A 17,733-nucleotide genomic window follows, 5' to 3' on the forward strand; every position below is an offset into this window, starting at 1 on the left:
GGGAGAATGTGCAAACTCCACACGGACAGTGACCCAGGGCCGGGATTGAACCTTTTGCATTTTAGTAATGAACCTTCTTTCGTAACCATTTTGGGTAACGCATTCCAGATCAGAACGCTCAGCAGAAAATATGTCTCCCCACATCATCTCTTTTTCTTTTGCCAGTCACCTGAAATCACTTTTTTTATCCATTCATGGGATGTGTGCATTGCTGGTTAGACCAGCATTTATTACCCATTGCTAATTGCCCTTGAGAAAGTGGTGGTGAGTCGACTTCTTGAGCTGCAGCAGTCCGTGTGGTGTAGATACACCCACTGCTATTCGGGAGGAAACCTGGGATACAAGGGGGAGGTGGTGGCATAGCGGCATTGTCACTGGACTAGTAATTCAGAGACCCAGGGTAATGCTCTGGGGTCACTGGTTCGAATCCCAATGTGGCAGGTGGTGAAATTTGAATTCAATAAAAATCTGGTATTAAAAGTCTAATAACTTACATTTATTAACCCAACCTTTCCCAACTGCCAATTTATTTTGTCCAGGATTATTAACTCCAAAAGCTTCCCTACCGTGGACATTTGGCAGACCGATATAATTATTGGATTTGAGGGCAGCACGGTGGCGCAGTGGTTAGCATTGCTGCCTCACTGCGCTGAGGTCCCAGGTTTGATCCCGGCCCTGGGTTACTGTCCGTGTGGAGTTTGCACATTCTCCACGTGTTTGCGTGGGTTTCGCCCCCCACGACCCAAAGATGTGCAGGCTAGGTGGATTGGACACGCTAAATTGACTCTTAATCGGAAAAAATGAATTGGGTACTCTAAATTTATTTTTAAAAACAAAAATAAATAAATAATTGCTGGATTTATCTCTCTTTTTGTTTTTGAACAAGGTGCAATTATTGCAATCTTTCTGCCCTCTGGCACTAACCCAATATCCCAGCAGGAGGGCAGGTTTGTATCTAGAGTCTCAACAATTTCCACCAATTTTCCCTCACTCACTGATAGGTTTTGACCCGTGAAGGTCCAGTTGTATTTCTTGCTTTGAATATTGCTGAGGTTTTACATTTGTACTCTTTATCTATTTTTATCCAGTCCAGTTTTTCTACTAGCTGTCTCCTCCTTTACTGCCACGTTGGCAGATTCTCTTCTCTAGAAGGCAGATGTCAAGTTATTCCTGCAGCCATGGGCCTTTTACTCCACAAGAAGAGCTCCTTTTTGATCTCTCGTGGGCGCACACTTGGACTAACCTTTTACTGTGTTAATATGTATGAAAGACCCTTTCTATTTTAGCTGATAATCCATTCTCAAACGCTTATTGAGCAGAATTTTACAACCCCATTGTGGTAGTGGTGGAGCTGCAAAATGCAGAGGCTATTCAAATGTCCATTGACTTTGGTGAGACCAGAAAACTTCATCTGTTACCTTTCTTTCGATCCGCTCTGTACTTTTTTACAACCAGGCTAGGGGAAGGATCTTTCCCGTGCAGTGGATTCTGGCCCAATGAGTCTTTCATCTCATCCAATGGGAACTCTACTGGCCTCCAGAGGTGAAAGATTAGATTCTCACCCATTGTGCCACCTACAAGTCCTGAAATGTAAAACCTACTACAACGTTTGGCTTTTTAACCAGGCAGGTGTGATGAGGGGGAGGGAGGACAAATTGCAACGTCTCGAAAAACCTTTTTTAATCCTCCCCGAATGACGTCTTAACAAAAGGAGATAATAATAAAAGGTCAGAAAGCTCGGTAAAAGAGAAGAGAAAAAATGCGTGTAATTATTACACTTGTACTTTTAATGGGTCCGGGATGGAACGAATTGTTAAGTGATGAGCAACATTGTAGTGTAAATTGAAGTAGAGCTGTCTTAAAGCACTGCATCAGGGTTTGACTGTCAGACTCTACACAGCGATTGTAGGAAAATGCTTCAAGCAGTACTTTGTGTTCAGCTGATTTGGTACTGTTGTAAATGCAATTACGGTCTCATTGTTGGGTATTCATGAGCTATATTGGCAATTGAATCTCTCTTTAACATTGGTATTGAACCATAGCTACAGATGGCACACTGGGACAGAAATGATAGCTAGTCTTCATGTCCAAGAGTCTCAAGATCTTTATTTTATTTGGGAAGTAACGGGAGAAGCTGTGTTGGTTGTCCTACTTCACAATAGCTAGCAGCAGTCATCAGTGGTGTCTGCAGCTGAATAGTGTGCTGGTGGGTGGCCACTAAGGAGTCAAGCTCCTTACAAAGGTGAAGAGCACTGAAGAGTACCAGAGAAGGAGTACTGAATTAATCCTCCAAATCTGACAGTGATGGTATGCCTCGATGAATTCAGCTGTTCATGCATCCTGGATAGATGTGAAACTGTGGAACAATTTTGCTGAAAAGTAGCATGTACTCCCCTGTATCCTGGTCAACATAACTCCTCACACTTTAATCAGCTTACAACTGAGCCTGCCTGTGACCGTACAACAATGAATGCGGCCCCGCAGGTCAGCTGCCTTTATACTTCCTGTAAGGGGAGGAGCCATGGGCGAGCCCGTACCTGCCCCGAAATATCCCCCTGGGTGAAGCCGTACAATGGCCCATAGGTGGAGCATACAGGGTTAAACACATAACGTAACACAATACAGCAGTAACATGATATCACAGTGCACTGGTGAATTAACAGTAGTTCCATTCACCACATTCACCCCTGTTTAAAAAATGAAGTCCGGCGGGGGTGACGGGTTTACAGATTCAGTCGGTCTGGTGCCCGGATCGTACTTTGCGACCGCCGAAGCACTGGTGGTGCAGTCGTTTCGGGTGGCTGTGAAGCTGGGCCCGGAGCAGGCACAGGCGTGGACTCCTGGAGCGGCTCTTCCGGAGCTTCATTCCTGTGCAGCGGGTGGGAGGGAGCGCGAGAACCATATCGGGGTAGGGGCGCTGAACATGGGAGGTTGGATAGGGGTAGGGGCGCTGAACATGGGAGGTTGGACGGGACCTAGTGTGGGGGATGCAGTAGTGGTCATGGTGTCGGAGCCTGCGGGCGCCAGGTCCCGGAGGAAGACGGTATCCTACCGGCCATCGGGGTGTCTGATATACGCATAGTGTGGGTTGGAGTGCAGGAGCTGGACCCTCTCTACCAGGGGGTCGGTCTTATGGCTCCAAACATGATTTCGGAGGAGGACTGGACCCAGTGTCATCAGCCAGGGCGGAAGCGAGGCCCCTGAGGTAGCTCCCCTAGGGAAAACAAACAAGCGGTCATGAGGGGTCTGGTTTGTGGCCGTGCAAAGGAGGGACCTAATAGAGTGGAGCGCATCGGGGAGGACCTCCTGCCAGTGAGAAACCGGGAGATTCCTGGACCGTAGGGTCAGTAGGACGGTCTTCCAGACCGTCACGTTCTCCCTCTCCACCCGCCCATTTCCCCTGGGGTTATAGCTGGTAGTCCTGCTCGAGGCGATGCCCTTACTGAGCAGGTACGGACGCAGTTCGTCGCTCATGAACGACGAGCCCCTGTCGCTGTGGACATAGCTGGGGAAACCGAACAGGGTGAAGACACTATGCAGGGCTTTGATGACTGTGGGAGTGGTCATATCGGGGCAGGGAATGGCGAACGGAAAACGGGAGAACTCGTCTATGATGTTCAGGAAGTACGTGTTGCGATTATTGGAGGGGAGGGGCCCTTTGAAATCGATTCTAAGGCGTTCAAAGGGCCGGGACGCCTTTACCAGGTGGGCCTTATCTGGTCGATAGAAGTGCGGTTTACACTCCGCACAGATTTGGCAGTCTCTGGTTACAGCTTTGACCTCCTCGATGGAGGAGGGCAGGTTGCGGGCCTTGATGTAGTGGGCGAGCCGGGTGACCCCTGGGTGGCAGAGGTCATCGTGGATAGCACGTAATCGGTCATCTTGCGCGCTGGTGCACGTGCCGCGGGACAGGGCATCTGGGGGCTCGTTGATCTTCCCAGGACGATGTACTATATCGTAGTTATAGGTGGAGAGTTCGATCCACCACCTCAAGAACTTGTCATTCTTGATCTTGCCCCGCTGCGTATTGTCAAACATAAAGGCAACCGATCATTGGTCGGTGATGAGGGTAAACCTCCTACCAGCGAGGTAGTGCCTCCAGTGCCGTACGGCTTCCACGATGGCTTGGGCTTCTTTTTTGACCGAGGAGTGTCGAATGCTTGGTTGAGAGTGGCGGCGAGAGCGACCTCTGAGGCATCACTCTCCACCTGGAAGGGGGCGGACTCGTCCACCGCGCGCATTGCAGCTTTGGCGATGTCCGCCTTGATGCAGTTGAAGGCCTGGCGAGCCTCGACTGCGAGTGGAAAAATAGTCCGCATACTGGGGGACCCACTGGGCGTAATAGGAGAAAAATCAAAGGCACCTCTTCAGGGCCTTGGGGCAATGAGGGAGAGGGAATTGGAGGAGGGGGCGCATACGGTTAGGGTCGGGCCCTAGGACCCCGTTTTCCACGACGTAGCCGAGGATGGCTAGCCTGGTTGTGCGGAAAACGCATTTCTCCTTGTTGTAGGTGAGGTTGAGTTTTTGGACGGTTTGGAGAAATCGGTGGAGGTTGGCGCCGTGGTCCTGCTGATCATGGCCGCAGATGGTTACATTGTCCAAGTACGGAAACGTGGCCCGCAGCCCGTACTGGTCCACTATTCGGTCCATTGCTCGTTGGAACACCAAAACCCCGTTTGTGACGCCAAAGGGGACCCCGAGGAAAGGAATAGGCAGCCATCTACCTCAAACGCCGTGTAGTGGCGGTCCTCCGGGCAGACTGGTGATATACAGTAGAGAACACGCGGTAGTGCACGATCTGATTTACCATGTCTGCAATCCGGGGAAGAGGGTACGCATCAAGTTGCGTAAAGCGGTTAATGGTCTGGCTGTAATCAACTACCATCCGGAACTTTTCCCCGGTCTTGACGACCACCACCTGAGCTCTCCAGGAGCTATTGCTGGCCTCTATGACCCCCTCCCGCAAGAGACGCTGGACCTCGGACCTAATGAACGTCCTGTCCTGCATGCTGTACCGCCTGCTTCTGGTGGCTATTGGCTTACAATCGGCAGTAAGGTTCGCAAAGAGGGGGAGAGGGTTGATTTTTAGGGTCGCGAGGCTGCATATGGTGAGCGGGGGCAGGGCCCCCCCGTATTTAAGAGTTAGGCTCCTGAAGTTGCACTGAAAATCGAGTCCTAAGAGGAGAGGAGCGCAGAGGTCTGGGAGCACATATAGTTTAAAATTAGGGTACTCAGCGCCCTGGATCGCTAGGGTTGCAGTAGTGCACCCTTGGATTTGCACCGAGTGTGACCCAGAGGTGAGGGAGATAGTTTGTCACGTCGGGAATATTGGGAGCGAACAACGTCTTACCATGTCCGGGTGAATGAAGCTCTCTGTGCTCCTGGAGTCGAAAAGGCAAGGTGTCTCGTACCCGTTTACCCGGACGGCTCATCATGGACAGAAATACGATGGCTCACCCGTGTGTGGAGAAGGTGGAGCCCACAGGGTTAAACACATAACGTAACACAATACAGCAGTAACATGATATCACAGTGCACTGGTGAATTAACAGTTGTTCCATTCACCACAGTGCTCATTTGTGGGAGATAACCTTGTGCAAATTGTCTGCGATATTCCTGACATTACATCAGTGACCGCACTTCAAATAGTACTGAATTAGATGTAAAATGCTTAGAAATACCCCAAGGTTATGAAAGGTGGTGTATAAATGCAAGCCTTTTGACGTTTCTCCGATCTCTGGGCGTGCAATGAGATATGTAAAATGTTGATCAAAGCACTCAGTGTGCTGTACTCCAATCTGCAATACACTTGTTGCAACAATCGTTTTTGTGTGCAGCTTACTCTCACTTGCAGTGTGTCAGTGACAGCACATTGCCAGTCCAGTTAATCAGCAACAGATACAGGATTTCTTTCCAAACTGGGAGTGTATCTTAACCAGGAGATTAGCAATAACTTGAGCTGCTTTATTACTCACAGTTAAAAGCGAGATGCATCATCTGAGCAACATTTCTGCCTTTGGTTGAACTTGTATTTTTCAAAATTTTACCTTAGTTTGAAATCCAAGGCCATCTCCATGGCAGTGGTGCACTTTCGCAAAGATGACCAAACAGCAAGTGATTGGTCTGTAACATTTTGTTCTCAGTTTTCTAAAGGCTGGTTGTTCTGCGAAGTCAGTATTACAAAGGGCAAGTTTCATCTTGCTGCTTCTGAGAGGCTTTAATTCAGGGGATTAGGACAAGGGGACACGGGTTCAAACTCATAAATGGGAAATTTAGGACTGATTTCACAAAGTTTCTCTTCACGCTCATGGGAATTTTTAACTCATCAGCCAATATTGATTCTATCACCCATTATGTGAAAGAAAACATTGGAAGATATATATAAAGAGTAGCTGATATTGCATTATTAATTCAAGTTGAAATGATTTCCCAGAGAATTAACAGTGTGAAGCAGACTCCTGGTGAAGGCCACAAGAGGCAGGAATCACTTCACAAATATGTGCCTGTTGATTGGTGTTGTGCGTTTCTGAATGCTTGGGTTAGTATGAAGTGGAATGGCTTTCCTACCCTGTGACAGCCAGCCCTCTATGTTCACACTGCATGTTTATTCTGGTGGCAGAATCACATTTCCATTTTGTAAGCATCCGTGGCAATAAAGGGATCAGGCTGGAATTTCCCCATGGATTGTCCTGCTGACCTGCCCAAACCTGGGTGGAAAGCCAGAAATATGTTCGGGAGAATAATTGACGTCAATCTCCAGGCATCTCCAATGTCCATCATTTGCCAAAAAGGCAATTGAGGAAGAATCGTGGACGCGCAATCTTACAGTGTCCTTGGACATGTTCAGCAATTCGTTCTAAGTTGACAGTTCGACACTTTGGGGCTCAAGTGGAGAATGGGAAAAAGCGTCACTCATACAGTTTGGAACATAGTAGTTGTTAATTGGTGGGGGTTAAACATGCTTAGGTTGAGCTTGCAGGGATTACCCTGCTGTTCTACTATAAAGATAAGGAAATGGGTGTGGAAATTACAGTTCATAGCTCCTCCCCTTCATTTCATCTGTCCCATGCTATACCTGTCCCGAGAGTGTTGGATGGGGACAGTGCAGAAGGAGCTTTATTCTGTATCTAGCCCCGTGCTATACCTGCCCCGAAAGTATTGGATGGGAACAGTGCAAAAGGAGCTTTACTCTGTATCTAACACACGCTTTCCCTGTCCTGGGAGTGTTTGATGGATACAGTGTGGAGGGAGCTTTATTCTGCATCGAACCCCTTGCTTTCCCTGTCCTGGGAGTGTTTGATGGGTACAGTGTGGAGGGAGCTTTATTCTGTATTTCACCCGTGCTGTTCCTGTCCTGGGAGTGTCTGATGGGGACAGTGCAGAAGGAGCTTTATTCTGTATCTAACCCCGTGCTGTACCTGTCCTTAGAATGTTTGATGGAGACAGTGTTGAGGGAGCATAACTCTGTATCTAATCCCGTGCTGTACCTGTCCTGAGACTGTTTGATGGGGACAGTGTTGAGGGAGGTTTACTCTGTATCTAACCCCGTGCTGTACCTGCCCTGGGAGTGTTTGATGGGGACAGTGTGGAGGGGAGCTTTACTCTGTACTAACCCCGTGCTGTACCTGTCCTGGGAGTGTTTGATGGAGACAATGTCGGGGTAGCGTTACTCTGTATCTAACCCGTTCTGTACCTGTCCTGGGAGTGTTTGATGAGGACAGTGTAGAGGGAGCTTTACTCTGTATCTAACCCCGTGCTGTACCTGTCCTGGGAGTATTTGATGGGGACAGTGTGGAGGGAGCTTCACTCTGTTTCCAACCCCGTGCTGTATCTGTCCTGGAAGTGTTTGATGGGGACAGTGTAGAGGGAGCGTTACTCTGTATCTAACCCGTTCTGTACCTGTCCTGGGAGTGTTTGATGGGGACAATGTCAATGTAGCATTACTCTGTATCTAACCCCATGCTGTACCTGTCCTGGGAGTGTTTGATGGGGCCAGTGTAGAGAGAGCTTTACTCTGCATCTAATCCCGTGCTGTACCTGTCCTGAGAGTGTTTGATGGGGACAATGTCAGGATAGTGTTACTCTGTACCTAACCCGTTCTGTACCTGTCCTGGGAGTGTTTGATGGGGACAATGTCGGGGTATCGTTACTCTGTATCTAATCCGTTCTGTACCTGTCCTGGGAGTGTTTGATGGGGACAATGTCGGGGTAGCGTTACTCTGTATCTAACCCGTTCTGTACCTGTCCTGGGAGTGTTTGATGGAGACAATGTCGGGGTAGCGTTACTCTGTATCTAACCCGTTCTGTACCTGTCCTGGGTGTGTTTGATGGGGACAATGTCGGGGTAGCGTTACTCTGTATCTAACCCGTTCTGTACCTGTCCTGGGAGTGTTTGATGAGGACAGTGTAGAGGGAGCTTTACTCTGTATCTAACCCCGTGCTGTACCTGTCCTGGGAGTATTTGATGGGGCCAGTTTGGAGGGAGCTTTACTCTGTATCTAACCCCGTGCTGTACCAGTCCTGGTAGTGTTTGATGGGGCAATGTCAGGGTAGCGTTACTCTGTATCTAACCCCGTGCTAGCTGTCCTGGAGTGTTTGATGGGGACAGTGTGGAAGGAGCTTTACTCTGCATCTAACCCCGTGCTGTACCTGTCCTGGGAGTGTTTGATGGGGACAGTGTAGAGGGAGCTTTACTCTGTATCTAACCTCGTGCTGTACCTGTCCTGGGAGTGTTTGATGGGGACAGTGTAGAGAGAGTGTTACTCTGTATCTAACCCGTTCTGTACCTGTCCTGGGAGTGTTTGATAGGGACAATGTTGGGGTAGCATTACTCTGTATCTCACCCCGTGCTGTACCAGTCCTGGGAGTGTTTTATGGGGACAGTGTGGAGGGAGCTTTACTCTGTATCTAACCCTGTGCTGTACCTGAGCTGGGAGTGTTTGATGGGGACAGTGTAGAGGGAGCTTTACCCTGTATCTAACCCCGTGCTGTACCTGTCCTGGGAGTGTTTGATGGGGTCAGTGTAGAGGCAGCTTTACTCTGTATCTAACCCAGTACTGTACCTGTTCTGGGAGTGTTTGATGGGGACAGTGTAGAGGGAGCTTTACTCTGTATCTAACCCCGTGCTGTACCTGTCCTGGGAGTGTTTGATGGGGACAATGTCGGGGTAGTGTTACTCTGTATCTAACCCCGTGCTGTACCTGTCCTGGAAGTGTTTGATGGAGACAGTGTAGAGGGAGCTTTACTCTGTATCTAACCCCGTGCTGTACCTGTCCTGGGAGTGTTTAATGGGGACAGTGTAGAGGGAGCTTTACTCTGTATCTAACCCCGTGCTGTACCGGTCCTGCGAGTGTTTGATGGGGCCAGTGTCGAGAGAGCTTTACTCTGTATCTAACTCCGTGCTGTACCTGTCCTGGGAGTGTTTGATGGGGACAGTGTAGAGGGAGCTTTACTCTGTATCTAACCTCGTGCTGTACCTGTCCTGGGAGTGTTTGATGGGGACAGTGTAGAGGGAGCTTTACTCTGTATCTCACCTCGTGCTATACCTGTCCTGGGAGTGTGTGATGGGGACAGTGTAGACGGAGCTTTACTCTGTATCTAACCACGTGCTGTACCTGTCCTGGGAGTGTTTGATGGGGACAGTGTAGAGGGAGCTTTACTCTGTATCTAACCCGTTCTGTACCTGTCCTGGTAGTGTTCAAGGCCGACACTCATCTTAGACATCTCACATTGGTCCGATCTGCTACACTTTGATTAACACAAAGTTTACGGATTGAAAATTACTTGGAACATTCCAGCCTATCAGTAGTGATAATCCCTGCACCTGATTAAACTCAATTGTTTTCCGTCTGCTTCCTCCCACCCACAAATCCACAAAGTCAAAAAGGAATAAATCACTGGGATTGACACTTCTGTCGGACTGGGCAATAATTTGGATCTCTTTTTTGCTAACAGTTTTCATGCTGTGGGGGAGATGAGTACAAGGACTGGAATGTGAATCAGTACCATGCCTGTGATGCCCCAGGACCATCGGCCTGTGGAGTACCGTATACCTGCTGTATGAACAAACAGGTAGGATTGAAAACCATCGACATATATTGTCCAAGTTCAAAGTAGCTTTTCATTTCAAACTCGCTACTTTAACCTTGAGCTGTCAAAGTACATTTTAATGGGAGCTGAATGGTATTACTGACGGGACTTATCCATTAGTATTTTGTCATGCGAGAGTGCCTTTAAGAACTGGATGTTTAAACAATGTACCTTTAAGAAAACAGTGATGTCATAGAGTGGGTGGAGCTCAGCTCAGGTCAGCCATTTTGCAGGTTTTTAGTTTCAGTTTAAAAGCAGTGTCTGTGTGTTTCCAGAGAGCTGCAAGTTTTGCAGTTTGGATTTGCTGAGAGCAGCTAAAAAGTGCCTGTCTGGTTTTGCTGAGAGCAGTTTAAAAGTAGAAAGCCAGTTTGCGACAGTCTCTGCCATTCTACAGAAAATATATATATCCTTTAACCTGATGTGATACTGTTTAAAGGTGTTAAGTCTCTTGGAAATTTGAAGGAACATTTTAAGGAATTATTTACTGTTGCAATATTTTCTGAGTTATCTTTGAAGTAAGGGGTGTTAAGAGATCCAATGTTTATTGAAGATATTAAGTTGAGTTCATGGAATAAACAGTGTTTTGTGTTTAAAAACCCACGTGTCCATAATTGTAATCCCACACCTAGGGAAAAAGCTGTGTGCTCGGAAAAGCAACAAATCCATTAAAGTGAGAGGTTGGTTGAACTCCATGATACATTTTGGGGTTCTGAAAAGCCTCGCCCATAACAATTTGATATGGCCAGAGTACATAAGGCGTGTCCTGTTTAGTTACTTGGTACAGGAGATGTGGGTTTAATTTGAATTCAGAAAGTGGGAGGTTTACATGGTCAGTGTTATTTAATCTTGTACATTGTGATCACACGTCCTGGGTGTATGTGTAAGTAATGTTCAGATGAGTGCATATTGACTTTTAGATATCACCACAGCTTGAAGAATTTATGGTTTGAGCTGTAGCGGACACTGGGCCATCGGGGAACGCTGTCATGGAACAACAGTACATCATTTAGTCTTGTCTTATTTGCTACATGTTCTGATCTCAGCTGCATTATTATATCAAAAGACTCAGTAGGGATTGGTAAGAGGATGAATGGAAAGGCCACTGATTTGAACCATTCTTCAATGCGTTCACAATGTATTGGCTCCCCATACACTTTCTCACTCCTATAGGTCCTCCCTTGCTCACGAGGTACTGGTGGCGGGGCGGGCGGGGGGGGGGGGGGGGGGGGGGGGGGGGGGGTGGAAATGTCCAATGCCCAATCGACATGAGCAGGGCAGCACATTTCACTGGCAGTGTTAATGCAGCCCATCACATCCACACACTATGCAGCAGGAATATAGAGTTGAGTCACAGATCAGCCATTCAATGATCCGAGGAGATTAAATCTGAGGAGGAGGCGCAAGACAGTGATCAACAATAGGAAGTTCAAATGGAGATCTCCCTCTCTTGCCTTAGGTAAGATCAAATAACTCACCACTAACTGCATTGAGAGAATTCCTGGTCTGTGTAACTCAATGACACCTATCAACTGAGCTATCAACGGAGCTTGCTGTTTATGCCCCATTTTTGAAGGGCAGACTAATATTTTTTTTTAAATTACATTGGAGTACCCAATTCCTTTTTTTCCAATTAAGAGGAAATTTAGCGTGGCCAATTCACCTACCCTGCGCAGCTTTTTGGGGTTGTGGGGGTGAGACCCACGCAGACACGGGGAGAATGTGCAAACTCCACACAGACAGTGACCCGGGGCCGGGATCGAACTCGGGTCCTTGGCGCCATGAGGCAGCAGTGATAACCTCTATGCCACCTTGCTGCCCGGCAAGCTGTAATATTCATAGCAATGATACAGGTTGGCAAGACTTTAAAAAGACAAATCAATCACTGGGGTTCATTTCCAGAGGGATAGAATTGAAAAACTGTGGAGTTATGCAAAACTTATTCTTTATTACAACACTTGGAGTACTGTGCACAGTTCTGGTTGCTATAGCAGAAAATGCATGCTGAGACACTGGCGAAGCTGCAATAAGATTTTACAAGGATGATACCAGAACTGGGTGGGTAGAACTATCAGAAAAGATTGAAGAGGCTGGGCTTTTTTCTCTAGAGAAGACAAGATAGAGGTGTGATCTGATAGAGGTCTTTAAGATTATGAATGGGTCTGAAAGATGATTCCACTTTTTTTTAAGAAAGTATTTTTATCCCAAATTTTCACCATTTGTACAATTTACAACAAACACAAAACTCCCCCATACATCCCCCCTCTCCCCCCCCCCCACCGCTCCTTCCCTCAGCAGTCAATGGTAAAATGCAAACTGAGCAAACCCCCAACTATTGTAGAACCCTTCACTCCACCCCCCCTCCCAACTCTTAGATCAAATTTCACCTTCTCCAGGGCCAAAAATTCCAGCAGATCCCCCGCCATGCCGAGGCATAGGATGGAGAAGCTGGCCTGCACGCCAACAACACCACCTGCGAGCAATCAGCGAGGGGAAGGCTAATATATCTGCCCCCGTCCCGCCTGCAACTCCGGCCAGTCCGAAACCCCGAATGCGGCTTTCAGGGGACTGGGCATCAACATGCAGGACCCTGAAATGGTGCTGAAAACTGCCCTGCAAAACGTTTCCAGCTTCAGGCAGGCCCACAATATATGTACATGGTTCACAGGACCCCTCACAAATCATTTACAAACATCCTCCACCCCCCAGAACAGCTGGCTTATCCTAGACCTGGTAAGGCGTGCCCTGTTCACCACCTTCAGCTATAACAGCCCCAGCTTGCACACAATGAGATTCACCCTCCGCATCACCTCACTCCACAGTACCTCCTCCAGCACTGCTCTCAGCCCTTTCTCCCCACTTCGCATTAACCCCCTCCATGGACACTTTATCCTTCCTCTTCCACAAACATTCAAACCCTCCACCACCGACGAACAGTGGCAGCCGTGTGTACCAGCTACAAGGTCCACTGCAGTAACCCGCCAAGGTTCCTTCAACAGCACCTTCCAAATCCATGATCACTGCCATCTAGAAGACCAAGAGCAGCAGATACTTGGGAACCCCATCACCTGGAGGTTCCCCTCCAAGTCACTCACCATCCTGACTTGGAAATATATCGCCGTCCCGTTTCCCCCCCCCCCCTCCTTCGGAGCGCCCATTACAATCACTCACCTGCCCCCTGGATCTGCCACCACCGTCCCCATCTGGAACCTAACCTGCTTACCCACCAATACAGCCAATCCCTGAACCCCACTGTCAAACCCTGAATGAAACATCTGGCTCACCCTTTTTAAAATATAAATTTAGAGTTTCCAATTCTTTTTTTTTCCCATTAACGGGCATTTTAGTGTGGCCATTACACCTAGCTTGTGCATCTTTGGGCTGTGGGGGTGAGACCCGGACAGTGACCCGAGAGCTGGGATTGAACCCGGAGCCTCGGTGCGTGATGCAGCAGTGCTAACCACTGTGTACCCCTTACCCAGCCTTTCCGAAGCCTCATCTGGTCCTTCACCGTCAGATGGGTATCTTGCAGCATCACCACATTAGCTTTTAAACTTTTCAGATGCTCAAAAACTCTCGCTCTCTTCACCAGTCCCTCTAATCACCTCACATTCCACGTCACCATTTTGACCGGGGGTCTCCTCTCAACCCCCATCCCTGCGTCCCCTATCTGCCATCACCATTGCCCCAGGCCCCGCCCATCCAGCCAGACCCATCCTTTTGATCTTTTTGTTATCGTCACCCCCACCCCACCCCTCCGCCCCCCCCAGAATACCCCAAACCACTTCCTCTGGAAGACACCTCACCCAATATCGATCCCCTCCCCCCACCATTCACACCACCCAGGTCCATTGGAACTTTGTTCGACCAGGCCCCCATTACTGCTGCCCTTTCCCCACAATCAAAATCCCGTTCACTAGCCAACCATCGTTTGCTAGTGTGGTGATCCCTGCTAGAGCCTCCGCCTCCCCACCTCATCCTCAGTAATCCGGCCCCTCATGCCCAAAACCCCATCTCTCCTGAACCAAGAAACAAAGAAGAACCACACCCATAAGGAACAATAAGAACACATGTAAATAATTCACCCCCCCCCCATTAAGAGACCCGAAGCTGGAATTGAACCAGGGTACCTGGAGCTGTGAGGCAGCAGTACTAACCACTAACCACCATTGGGCAGCACGGTAGCACATGTGGATAGCACTGTGGCTTCACAACGCCAGGGTCCCAAGTTCGATTCCCCGCTGGGTTACTGTCTGTGTGGAGTCTGCACGTTCTCACCGTGCCTGCGTGGGTTTCCTCCGGGTGCTCCGGTTTCCTCCCACAGTCTAAAGACGTGCAGGTTAGGTGGATTGGCCATGCTAAATTGCCCTTACTGTCTAAAAAGGTAGGAGGGGTTATTGGGTTACGGGGATAGGGTGGAAGTGAGGGCTTAATGTGGGTCGGTGCAGACTCGATGGGCTGAATGGCCTCTTCTGTATGTTCTATGTTCTAAGCCACCGTGCCGCCCACAAACATCTTTGCTAAGTACTCGGTCGGCCTCAAGCCCTCCACCCACTCGGGCAGGTGCACGATCTTCAAATTCTGCCTCCTCGACCTGTTCTCCAGGTCCTCCACCTTGGCTCTGAGCCCTTTATTGACCATCGCCACCCGCCACAGCTCCTCAAACATCGAGGTGAACTGGTCACAGAGAGCCACTCCTGCTGGACTCACAGGCGGACTTTCGCTCGTCCCCTTCTTTCCAAGACCTTTCTTCAGGGACTTCAACATTCCCCAACTCCTTATGATTTCCCACACTTCAGCCTTGGGTCACTGTCCATGTGGAGTTTGCACATTATCCCCGTGTCTGCGTGGGTTTCACCTCACAACCCAAAGATGTGCAGGGCAGGTGGATTGGCCATGCTAAATTGCCCCTTAATTGGAAAAAAAATAATTGACTTAATATGACTTCCCACACCAGCTCATTCAGAAACTGCCCCTGAGACTGGACATAAAAGTCCAAAATTCAAAGACTCTAGTAGACTCACCTAATGTGTGACATCCACCTACATGTTGCCACCAGAAATCCCCGATGATTCCACTTGTGCGAGAGACCAAAACTAGGAACTATAAGTATAAGACGGCACTCATAAAAGCCAATTTGGATTTCAGGACAAGCATCTTTATCTAGGGACTGGTTACAATCTGACATTAGCTACTACAATGAGTAGTTGAATTAATGACAGAGGTTAATTTAAAGGGAATCTAGATAACAAAATGAGGAAGGAAGGATGAGAAGGTTATGTTGATGTAGGTAGATGAAGATGGGCGAGAGGAGGTTCCTGTGGAGTTAAACACCAGCGTGGAACTGCTGGGCCAAAATGTTTGTTTCTCTGTCGTGCATTCTGTGTAATTCTGTTTTGTCCTATGGTTACCTCCCTGTTTATCAAACCAAGAATCTGAACAAGATCACAGAAGGACTGATCCCCTCAATGGACAGTCTCAGCCAAGAGCAAGGTTACCAGGGAGCACTGGGTGGGGAATATGGGTCTGTGAACCTCAGCCTGAGCTAGTTCCTGACCAGGATTCATTGCAAAGTGACATTCCTCACCTGGAGAATCGGACTTTGAGGTTTAAGGGGAGAGTGTTTAGCCCTTCAGATTAAGCTTGCAAGAAGGACATTCATGCTTATTAACAATTGAACAGGTTCAATTGCAAAAACCTATTCAAGCTGCAAAAACCTATTGAAGGCCCAGTGCCTTTGATAGTTGGAGACTGTTATTCTTGCCTTTTAAGTGCACTGCAGTTGGTCAAAATGATGGGGCGTGAAGAGGGAAATTTGGGCATCCTTAGATATTACACTGAAACCACTTAAAAAATGTCAGTTCCATTATGCTGGGAGAAGTCACAGAGTTACACAGTTCAGACTGGTAAAAACAAGCTGCTGATTATAATGGATATTACATGGGCATACTCTGTCTCTGAGTGGCCAGCTCTCTTGGGGTGAAATTTGCAGGTATTAAATCTCAAGGTCTGTTCTTCAATGTGGGACACTGTACCATTTGTTATGGCTCCTGTATGCCTGCTGAGAGCAGCATGGGGGATTGATGGATAGCATCCATGCGTCGACAGGAGCCAGTAAACAGCAGGGGAGGAAGGTGATTGATGGCTACACCCCAGATATCGGACCACCGATATCACTAATCGCAAGACAACATCCGTGCCTTTGTGATGATTGGATAATTTAATTAAGCATACGGACCTTGAATGTGATTGGTTAATTATTCCCAAAATCTATTCATGGTGTGACCTTAATCGACAGTCATGATCGGATATAGATAACTAGGAAGAATGATTGGTATATGCTAATTTCTTGTAATCGAATCTCAAAGTATAACTGGCTATACCATTCTTGAATCTGCACTTTTCTGGTGTCCTGATTGGGAATGCCAATAGCTCTTGCTATAGCTTGAAATAAAAGACGAGTTGTTTGACTCCAAGAGTCTTCACCTGGTCTCTCATGAGGGTGAGGGTGAATCACACGACAGGCGAATAGCTGTGCACTTTTTCCCACGACAGGGAAAAATTTGTAACGCAGCCTGGTGGCCTGAGGGATACTTGAACATTAACATGGGAATCAGACCCTCGGCTGGATTCTCCATTTTGGAGTGAAGTCCCCATGCCAGCGTGAAAACGGTGGTGTTTTTGTCAGGAAAACTGGCGTAAAATGGCCACGAATTCCCTGTTTTGCTGGGGGCTAGCAGGGAGGCAGCTATAGCTCCGGTTCAGAGGCCGCGCATGCACATGGCTGACACAGCCCACGGACCTGGACCGCCAAAGTAATGCCCTCCATCGGCCGCTCACATGCTCCGGACGGCCGCCCACTGTGTCCCAAGCCCTGAATGAAGCCCCACCTGCCCACCGATCGGCCCACTCCCGAATGTGGCGGCCCCGGACTGAGTCCGCAGCCACCATGCCGAGTTCACGAATGGTGTGAGCACGCACACGTAACCCATGCTAACGGGAACTCAGCTGGTCGGGTACGGAGCATCGCGTGGGGGGGCCTCAGGCAATGGCCTGAGGCGGTGGATAAGAATATGCCGCTTTTAAGGGTGCGGAAAATTGAAAAACTGGCGCCACTCCCGATTTTGGCGGTAAAACAGATTCTCCGCCGAACGCGATTCTGTCGTCGGGGAGCAGAGAACACAGCCCCCATCTCTTGATTTGAAATGTTGCTGAATTACTCACTCCCAGCCCTCAAATCACTACACAGTAAGCCTGTTTCTAACAGCATCACTAATGTCATAAATATATGTTGCCCATGCAAACATTGATTGATAATGCTGTCATGTGAAAGATACGAATGACTGCTTTTGTGCAATGAAGCTGCAGCAAGGTTTTGCATTAGTCACAAAGTTGAAAGCTGATTTAAAAGATTTGTTGAATGCATAAAGTAAGGATCTGTGGCACCGTGTCTTTTTTTAAATATTGCCCACACTTAGCTACAGTAATCCCCAGAAATTGAGGCTTTGGGAAAGTAGCAGGGATATTTTGGCTCATTGCAAACATAACCAATCATCAATACTGCCTCTGTACATAGAGGAGGACCTACAGGTGCCTTTTGTAATCTATGGACAGAGTTTTATGTCATAATCTATTTCTACATGTCTG

At 48.2% G+C, this 17,733-nt stretch overlaps 1 protein-coding gene across 3 annotated transcripts in view; it reads left to right on the forward strand.

The window, feature by feature from the left end:
* The window catches only part of LOC140396932 (tetraspanin-15), a 282,924-nt gene that overhangs the window by 153,161 nt on the left and 112,030 nt on the right, over positions 1–17,733 (forward strand). For all 3 annotated transcript variants that reach the window (XM_072485869.1, XM_072485868.1, XM_072485867.1), the window contains exon 5: positions 9,955–10,071. In XM_072485869.1, the coding sequence (XP_072341970.1) occupies positions 9,955–10,071 (117 nt within the window). The remainder of the gene's footprint in view (positions 1–9,954; positions 10,072–17,733) is intronic.

This window comes from Scyliorhinus torazame, chromosome 20 (assembly GCF_047496885.1).
Source record: "Scyliorhinus torazame isolate Kashiwa2021f chromosome 20, sScyTor2.1, whole genome shotgun sequence".
Classification (NCBI taxonomy): Eukaryota; Metazoa; Chordata; class Chondrichthyes; order Carcharhiniformes; family Scyliorhinidae; genus Scyliorhinus; species Scyliorhinus torazame.